This window comes from Artemia sp. Qi Xiang Cuo, chromosome 21, assembly GCF_049724085.1.
Source record: "Artemia sp. Qi Xiang Cuo chromosome 21, ASM4972408v1, whole genome shotgun sequence".
Taxonomy (NCBI): domain Eukaryota; kingdom Metazoa; phylum Arthropoda; class Branchiopoda; order Anostraca; family Artemiidae; genus Artemia; species Artemia sp. Qi Xiang Cuo.
The window spans coordinates 30,629,909-30,640,043 of record NC_142814.1 but is presented as its reverse complement, the minus strand read 5'-3'; the positions used below and the strand labels follow the sequence as shown (position 1 = coordinate 30,640,043).

Sequence of the window (10,135 nt, the reverse complement as noted above, 5' to 3'; positions counted from 1 at the left end):
TACAGATCTTGCATATACTTCATCCCATTCCAGACAAAGCCGTGATCCTCTCGTGATTTCCACCGCAATGTTTGGTACTCTTGTATTTTTGCCATCAACTCCACTATCAACTTCTAAGAGGGTAAACATTCCACTCATCGCCATCACAAATAAATATATATCCAAATGAGTAAAGTCAAAACTGTTCTCACTCCTTTGAATTCTATTCAGAGACTAATAAAACTATAGCAAAAATCCTTTCCACATATTCTCTGTGCCGCTAATATGTAACCAGCCTTCTGATTGGCTGAGAAGGGGGATGTATCCGACTCACTGATTGGCTGAGAAGGAAACACGTGATCTAACTGTTTCCTATTTCTGGACACCTTAACATTCGCCAAACAACAAATCAATTGATCTTGAACGAAGTGTCATTGACCCGGTTCCCCATTAGACTCAATAATACAGAAAACATCCATAAAAGTGAGAAAAATCATGTGTTTTCATTCTCACTGACAAAAACCACAAAACAGACATAAATTGATGTTGACATCCATGAAAAACATCAAATAAATTGACCAACACCCATAACCGTCCAAAAAACAACCATAATAGTGAGAAAAATCCTGTTTTTCCATTCTAACTGACAACGAACCATAAAACATACATAAATTGATGTTGACATCAATGAAAAATATAAAATAAATTGATCAACACACAACCGTCCAAAAAAACATTCATCAAAGTGCGAAAAATCCTGTTTTTTCATTCTCACTGATAACGAACAGACATCAAAACATGCATAAATTATGTAAAAAAGTTGTAGGTGGCAGCAGGGGTGAGCAATCGCGCTGGTACCCCCTTTCTACTAATATGGTTGGCTTACGAAATGCGTCATTGGTGTAAACCAGTGAAATTACAGCACAGTTTGTATCATGAATCATTCATGTTCTTTTTCTCTTTGGTTAAAGTGGGATCACACACTCAGTAAATTTTTACCTTGAATGAGAAGTTAAGGTCATGTTCCTAATATCTCTAAGTCACAGAAGTATTCTCGCAGCAATAATTTTTATCTTAGTTTTCTCATGAAAGTTTCGCCATACAGATTGCTCGAAACTTCTTGAGGTTTCCACTGAAAAATTGAAAGACCGTATTCTTTAAATTTTTAAGACTTTAAACTGAAAAAGATTGCTTTTGCTCAGTGTTCTTTGATCGTCCGGCCGCTTTACTCAACTGAACAGATATTGTGTCCTATAGGTTTCCTCATGAAGAAAATGAACATGAGCGAGGTTACGACGAATGTGTGTGGTCTTATGGTCTTATCCAAATGCCGAGAATTTTTAAGTTATTCTACTGTCTTTATACGCTTCAGACACTTGTAGAAGAGATAATACCATAGACGAAGAGCTATTTACACAAAGAATAGCCCCCCCCCCTTCAGTAAAAACTTTTCAAGAAATTATTTACTTCGTAATGTATTTGTTCACCTTCGAAATTAAACCTGTAAAACGAAATTTAAATAATCAAACACAATTTCCAACCCAGATTTTTTATTTTGTAAATATAAAACGTCAAAGAAAATCTCTCACCATGGCAAACCTGAAACTCCCCGTGACCTGGCAAGGCAAAATTTTTTACAAAACAGAAACTATTTTAATTCAAACCATTGATTTGTACGTTGGAAAATGCTTTGTCAAGAATGTCCTCGCTTTCAACATTACTTGGAACAGTCACTTTCAGCCTCGGGTTTCTTTCCATTTCCCGCTGAATTGTTGCTTTGGCGTAACTGTTGCCCGACCAACTCCTAGAAAATATCGAAAAAATGTAAATTATTACAAATAAAAAGGTTAAAATTAACACATGTGCTCAAAGTATAGGAAATTTCAAACCATGTCCATCAGCCCTACTTATTATTAGTATTATTAGTCCTACGTATGAAAATGGTTAATGACCAGAAGACATGAAAATAGGTAAGGAATTATTCTTAAAGACGCCTCTGTAATTTTTCGAAGTAGTACCTCCTTCAGTTTAAATCAGGTTCTCGAGAGTAGTTTTTCATTCATTCTTTACGTCTTTAACAACTCGATTTTAATTTGTTATGTTCTTTTTCTATATATTTCTCTCTATTTAGCTTCTCCTTTATAATATTCAATAATTTATACTTCTGCATCCTCGGTGTATTAAACTGTAATTTAAGCATTGACTAGGGCTGCGTTTTCTCAAAAAGGAGTAGGTATATCTGCAGTAATGCCGATTGCGGGGGGGGGGGGTAATCTGTCATACACATAGATACATTTGTCCCCCTTTAGATTTTGAACTTTTTCACTGAAAAATGCCGTTTTTGATATTTTTAGTGAAAAAAAATAATGAAATTGATCCCCTAGATTTCGAAAAATATATTTTGGTCCCCTCCAAGACTTTTGTAAGTTGGCGCTTTTGTGTATCTGACAAATTTTTCTCAAAATTATACTTTTGTAAATATTCATGTTAGAAAATACAGTAAAAATTTTAACATACAATACAAATCGTAGAAGCTCGAGATTTTGGGTGAAGAAGCATCGACACAGACACTATTAGCTATTACTATTTCATGAAATGCAATTGAGAAATGCACATCTTTTCAAAATACTCACAAAATAGATTTTATTGGCTACCGAGCTAGGCACACATCATGCACGTACGAAAGAATCTTTTTTGGGAAGACTCAGTTCAATTTTGTATTGTTTTGTTGGTTCTGTAAACAATTGTTCTCTTCAAAATAAATTTCAAAAATTGTTTACAAATAGGCCAAGCTTTCTTAGCTGCCAGTTTTCATGACGTGGCCACAACTTACTAGTCCGGTAAATGTTTACAAAATCAGAAAGACTCGAGAAGTACTTTTTTCTGGTAACACTGAGCTGTGTCTCTCCGTAAATAGTCTGAAAGCTTCAAGCAGCGTTACTGGTGTTGGAGCCAATTTTCCCAAATTAAGCGAAAAAGCAGTGAAAAATGAGCCATATTGTGCCATAAAGGCAAAGATATACTAAAGAAAACTGGCCCGTTTCTCTGGAGGCTTGAATTATGTAGGCTTCTCTTTGCTTAGACAATATTTTTGAAGAAGCTAAATTTCAGCTCGCGGATAAACTGGGGTCTGGGGAAGTTGCCCCCCACCTGCCCCATATCAAATTAAACCCCTGGTCCCTTGTGTACACCCTGATCTTGTTCTGCCGCAAATACATCAGAATCTTTGGCCAACTGGAAAGATGTTTTACTTTTGAGCAACGATTTCTAGGAATAACGAAAAGTGTAAGAAGGAAGTTTTTAAATTTGAATAGGAGAATTCTTTCCGAACAGGAAATGTATTTTACGTCCCACATTTATCTAGTCTTACACCCTTCAGCTTGATCTATTCCGGTCAAATAAAGCGCAAAATGTATGTTAAAATAGGCAATGGCTCCTCGAAATCTCAAGTACGGCGTGTGCCCGTCAACACATTATTTAAAGATTCTCAAGTGATCTTAAAAGTGCACTGTAAGTGGAACCATGGGTCTTATAAATTGTTCCAAGACATGTAAAGGAATGGAGGGAAGGGTATTCGATTTGCACACCGTTGTTTGAAAGCAAAAACTGTGCGTAATATTATTTTGGAAAACAAAGATAGATCCTACCCATAGAAAAAAAAAGATTACTGTTCTATAATTCAATGTTAAAAAGTGTGGTTGGATTCCATTGGTTTATTTTTGTGACTTATCTCCTTATTCTTCCTTAAGTGTGTGTTGGGAGGGGAAGCCGAAAAGTAAGAAGGTTCGGCAATTGCCCCTCTAGATTTTGAAACGCACCTTTTTTTGGTATTTTCATTCAAAAATTGAAAAAAACGACAAAACTGCCGGCTCCTCTAGATTTTGAAAAACACATTTTGCTCCCTCCCACTGCATTTTCGCGAATTAATACCTTTTTTTTAAATCCGTTTTTTGGGAAAAAAGACGAAAAAATACCCCCCCCCCTACAAAAATCCTAGATAAGGCCTTGATGCTAACATCTAGAAATAAAATTAATAAATGAAAATTATTCATCATTATCAAGCTAAATCATGTTTTAATTTAAAACTACATGTGCAAACATCTAGGTTCGGCAAAATGACTTTTTTTTTAGTTGGCAAGTCATCCTAATATTCATATTAAATAAGAAAAAGTTTTTCAATTGAAAGTAAGGAGCAACATTGAAACTTAAAACGAACAGAAATTATTACGTATATGAGGGGGTTCGCCCCTCGTCAATACCTTGCTCTTTACGCTAAATTTTGAATTTTGTTCCAATTCTCTAAGAGTGACCCCTGAATCATAAAAACCATTTAATTAGAATAAATAGCTCGTTTGAAAGTACTAAAAATACTTTAGCGTAAAGAGCTAGGTATTTATAAGGGGAAGAACCCCCTCATATACGTAATAAATTCTGTTCCTTTTAAGTTTTAATGTTGCTCCTTACTTTTAGTTGAAAAAACTGCTTCTTTTATTTAATTTATGATCGTTTTTTAAATAATGCTGGAAAATCCGGTGCCCCCTTCATGGCAAATTCTCTTCCCCCATGATAAATTCCTCCATGGAAAGATCCTCTCACGTAACCCTCTCCCCCGCCCCACCAGAAAAATCCCTCCTGAAAGCGAATAAATACTTCCCAATAACCAACACTATATGTAAACAATGGACAAAGTTCGTTACTTGCAGACCTTCCCTCGGGGGCTGTGGGGGATTGATTCGTACTCAAAGACACAGTTATTAGATTTTTTGACTATGCTGAACAAAATGTTTATCTCAAATTTTGATCCAGTGACTTTGGGAAAAAATGAGCATGGGAGGGGTCCTAGTTGCCCTCCGATATTTTTGGTCACTTAAAAAGGGCACTAAAACTTTTAATTTCCGTTAGAATGAGCCCTATCTCGACATTCTAGGACCACTGAGTCGATACGATCACCCCTGAAAAAAAGAGCAAAAACAAATAAACACGCATCCGTGATCTTTTTTTTTAGCAAGAAATACAAAATCCACATTTTTGCAGATAGGAGCTTGAAACCTCCACAGCAGGGTTATCTAATAAGCTAAATCTGATGGTGTGGTTTTCATTAAAATTCTATGACTTTTACGGGGTTTTCCCCCTTTTTTCGAAAATAAGGCTAATTTTCTCAGACTCGTAACTTTTGAAGAGTAAGACTAAACTTGATGAAACCTATATATTTAAAATCAGCATAGAAATCCAATTCTATTGATGTATCTATTGGTATCACAATTCCGTTTCTTAGAGTTTTTGGTTACTATTGAGTCGGGTCGCTCCTTACTTACGTTACCACCAACACGAACTGTTTGATAATCTAATTCTAAGTATTCAATAATTTTTATGATCATTCCAAAAATACACTGACCATTAAGTGAGCCATTGCTTGCTTAATTATCAACATTATTTCCATAATTTTTCAGGAAAATTTCTAATTTTCAAGCTTGTTGAAAATTATGCAATTATGAAAATGTTGTAGATGGTGGGGTTTTTGACATTTTCACCTTAATATTCTTAGCTTTAGTAGCAGTAGCAAAAGCAATAGTAGCAGTAGTAGTAGTAGCAGTAGAAGAAGAAACTTTTTTGAATATGAGCTTAGAAAAATCATTTTTTTCTAAATAAATATTTAGGCTCTATATTTAAGAGTCATCATCAGAAAAACACAGATAAATATAGGCTAAATAAGACTTATAATAAAATACATGACTATTTAAACTAAATTCGTCCTAAACAGTGAAACAGTCCTTAAATCATTACGACAATCAGGGCTAAAAAAAAACACTAAACAAGGCAATTCATTCAGATAAAAACAAATCAAGAGCATGTTTTAATGCGATTTTTTCTTTTATGGCAGCTAGCGTAAAATATCTTTTTGATACAGGTTCATTGGTAACAACTTGTTTAATATCCAAATCGTCATCTGGGCAGTGTTTTCACTTCACCAGATTTTTCCGGAGATCCAAAGAATTTCATGTTTGTCTATGGACAAAAGAACGCAGTTACGGAATCTAAGGAATTCCTAGGCAAAAAGTGAAATCCTACTGAAAATGTCATATTCACCCTTTCCTAATAACATTTACCCCAAATCACCAGAGAGTTTTGCTACAAATTCTAATTTTCAGTACGACGTCAACGGGTCGTCACCCCAAATTCTGATACAATCTGATCTGCGACTTTTTTCGTCTGTGGTATTGGGCATTGGTACTTTTTCTTATAGGGTTTTGGACAAAACTCTTACAAAAACAGAAAGGTTACTGAGAACTATACTAGTCAACAAAAGAAAATAAAGTTTCAAACCTGGGGGATTTTCAAATCTTGTACCAGTGAACATTTAGGGCTGAAAAAGCTGCTGGGTTTTTGCGGTCATGTACTTGGACTATAAAAATTTTGTGGCACCTAGTGGCTTATAGCAAATTCTACTGAATCTGAAAAGAAATTTACGGATTCCCAACGGAAAACTTAACAGATTCTAAAAAGGAGCTAGTGGAAATACAGGATTTAGGCATTAAACAAGTTGTACGAGGGGCAATAGAATCTATACTGAAGTTAAGAAATAATTCTTTTTTGAGTAGAGATTTGGGAGAAAATTCGCTCAATGCGTTCTATGGAAATTGAGCTAAAAATGATTTAACAAATTACATTGCAAAACCAATAGTTAATAGCTAGTTATATATTAGCTACCAAAAAAGCAAGAATTGCATTAAAAACATGGTCTTGACTTTTTTTTCTTTATCTGAATGAATTGCCTTGTTTCGTGTTTTTTCTTCAGTCCTGGTACCTAATTTCCAGAATTTTCAACTACGTTAAACAAAATTGTTTCGTCTTTTGTTGTTTGTATTATTGAGAGGCAGTGTAGTCTTTTTCGTTATCAGAGGCAACGCTATAGCGTTGCCTATAGTAAAGGCCATACGGCTCCAATGTTTTGATTATTTATTTTTTTTCCCCAGAGGCACTTCATATGGAAGGGGTCATCTTATAAACTTCAAGAGAAACTCGTTCAATTGGAAATCAAGAGTTCTAGTGCCCTTTTTCAGGGTCAAGAGTGATTGGAAGGCAATTAACACCCCTTCCACGCCCACCATTTCCCCAAATACATCCAAAATTTTGAGATAGCCATTTTGTTCGAAGTAGTTGATTTCCAGATAGAAATTATGTTTTTGAGGAGGGCACTCCCCCCACAGCCCTCAGGGCAAGGGTTGTAAGTTATGCCCTGGGGGCATATAAGCTTTGTATAGAAAGCTTTGTCGTAGAAACTTCAAAAAGGACTCATTCAATTGGAAATTCAAAGGGCTAGCGCCATTTTTGATAGTCGTAAGTGATTGGAGGGCAACTAACCCCCCTCTCACGCCCACCTCTTCCCCACACAAATCCAATCAAAATTCTGAGATGGCCATTTTATTCAACGTAGTTAAAATTTCTGGAAACGAGGTATTTAAGGGTGACGATCCCCCCCCACAGCCCTCTGGGCAAGAGTTGTAAGTTATGATCAAGGGTTGTAAGTAGGGCATATAAGGCTTTTATACAAAGCGTTGTCGCAAAAACTTCAAAAAGGGCTCATTCGATTGGAAATTTAAATGGCTAGTGTCCTTTTTAATAGTCGAAAATGATTGGAAGGCAACTAACACCCCTTCCACGCCCACCAGTTTCCCAAAAACATCCAATCAAAATTTTAAGACAGCCGTTTTGTTCAACGTAGTTGAAAGTTATGGAAATTATATCTTTGAGCAGGGCACTCCCCCCACAGTCTTCAGGGCAAGGGTTATAAGTTATGCCCTGAGGGCATATATGGTTCTTATGGAAGAAATGCTCGCACAAACCTCAGACAGTGCTCATTTGATTGGAAATTAAAAGTTCTAGTTCACTTTTTAAGCGTCAAAAGATATCGGAGGGTAACCAGCCCCACCCCCAAGCCCTTTTTTCCAAATGCATCCGATAAAGTTTTTTAGATAGCTATTTTGTTAAAAATAGTACAAAGATCATACGACAAAAACCTCGGTGTCGACATCCCCCCCCCAAGGCCTGGGGGCAGGCGTTGTAAGTTATGCCCTGGGGGCATAATATGTATTATGTATAAGTAAAGTGCCATTGACGCAGTAGGTTTTAGACTTTTACAGTGAGAGAAGGAGGCAATACCCAAACTCTTGTTTGTAGTGATTTTTGTTCGTTTCAAGCTTGATTCGCATATTCAATTTAAGTTTCACTCGTTTTAAGATTTATTTATTCATTTACATTGATATCCATTGAATGTTTATTTGCATTAATTGTTTATTTAATTTCTGTTCGTTTTAAGTTTCATTTATACTTCAATAGCAAAATTTTTTTTTCGTTTTAAGCTTGAATTTCATATTCAATCTAAGCATCACTCGCTTTAAGATCTATTTATTCATTTATATTATTACTTGTTTTATGTTTTTTTGCTATGATTATTTATTTAATTTCTGTTCGTTTAGGGTTTCATTTATTCTTTAATATTAATTTCTGGTCGTGTTGAGTTTGAATTTTAACATGTGTTTGTATCTTCTGAGCATAAGTTTAAAATGACCTTTAATTTTATTTGAAAAACTTATTTTTAGGAAAATTTTTTTTTTAAATTAATTTAATAACAAATCCTATATGTAAACTATGGCCCCATTGCATAACTACCAGCTCTCGCCCCAAGAGCTATGAGGGGAAGGGTGTCATCACAAGAGGCATATTTACTAGAACTTTCAACTATGCTGAATAAAATGGCTATCACCCACTTTTTATTTTATGTCATTGGCAGAATAAGGAAGCGCAGGAAACTGCTTGCTCTCCAATCAATTTTAATTTTGAAACTGACTTCTTAAAAAAGGCACTAGAATTTTTAATTCTCAGCCAAAGTTTCTACGATAACTCCTTCCATACGAAGTGCCTTGGTAAAAAAAATCCTACATCGAGCATACTTAGCTCTTTACTAAGGCAGCGCTATGCACTGCTTATGATAGAAAAATAAGTATAGATCTTACTTCGTACATCCCGTAAGCTTTCCTATAAAAATAAAATGCAAACATATGAGTACAAGGGATATACTGTCGATGGTATCTTTAAGAAGTGACAGATAGTAATTCAATTATTGCAAACATAGGAAACAATCCTGTATCCTATGTCGAGAACTGATCAACACTAAAGGAAATTTAAATCTATAGTTAATATAATTTACAGATTTTGCGTTATTATCATTTTAATTTTTCTGCCGTAATGCTGCAAACATTTAAAACTTCTCCTAAGAAAGTATGCTTTCGTTGTGTCTGCTTCTTGTATTTCAACATTTTAGGAGAGGTGAACAACGAAGACATTTTATTATGAAGAATACAAGGTTAAAACAACAAGAAAAAATCTCCAATTTCCAGATGGCAAGTGCTCTAACCCTAAATGATGGGCCTGTAAGGTGAGTCAGAATCAGTGATCCATTCATTTACGCCTTGACAGGGTGGTGGAAGTAAAATCCTAATTGGAAAAACTTCACTTGGTTACACATTTCGACGTTCCTACGATCTCCCAGTGCCTCGATAGCGCTTGAGAAAAAAAAATTTGACACATCAGGGTTCCAAGCTCTTTTTTTTTAAATTCATGAAAATACCTCTTCGTAATTTACTTTTACTGTAAGGATAAACCTAAGTATTATTTACATTATTCCTGAACAAAGTTTGTTTCAAGTAGTAAGATTGTTTGACTGTTTAGGTTTTTTTTCTCTCGTTATTTAATTTTCACTTAGTAAGGAGACTGAGAGGAGGAGTATTCAGGAGGGAGATCTAAATATGTGATTGAAGGTTTTTGGCCACGGAGATTCGAATGTTACAATGTTTATGCTCCCAAGTTTATCCACTACGGAAATGACAAAAAAATACCATTTTTTTGTGCCATATACCACCTTTCGATGGCGTCGTCAAGACAAATTGAAACTAGGAATTTGGCGTAAGTGTTAGTTTTCATATAAGCCCTTAAACAGATTTCCACGTTGTTTTGGCGTCAAGCTTATGGCTGGAGAAATGAAAAGAATTTAAAAAAGCTATATAAGAGAATCAAGTTGTTTTTCAGAATTTTGACAAATTATTTTTAACTAACTTTGAGTATTAATATAAATGTAGATAACAATTATAACTCCAAA

At 35.1% G+C, this 10,135-nt stretch overlaps 1 protein-coding gene across 1 annotated transcript in view; it reads right to left on the bottom strand.

The window, feature by feature from the left end:
- Nucleotides 1–1,512: 1,512 nt before the first annotated feature.
- The window catches only part of LOC148939440 (urocanate hydratase-like), a 136,594-nt gene continuing 127,971 nt past the window's right edge, over nt 1,513–10,135 (bottom strand). The window contains exon 15 of the mRNA XM_089107248.1: nt 1,513–1,783. Coding sequence (XP_088963374.1) covers nt 1,633–1,783 — 151 coding nt within the window. The 3' untranslated portion in view covers nt 1,513–1,632. The remainder of the gene's footprint in view (nt 1,784–10,135) is intronic.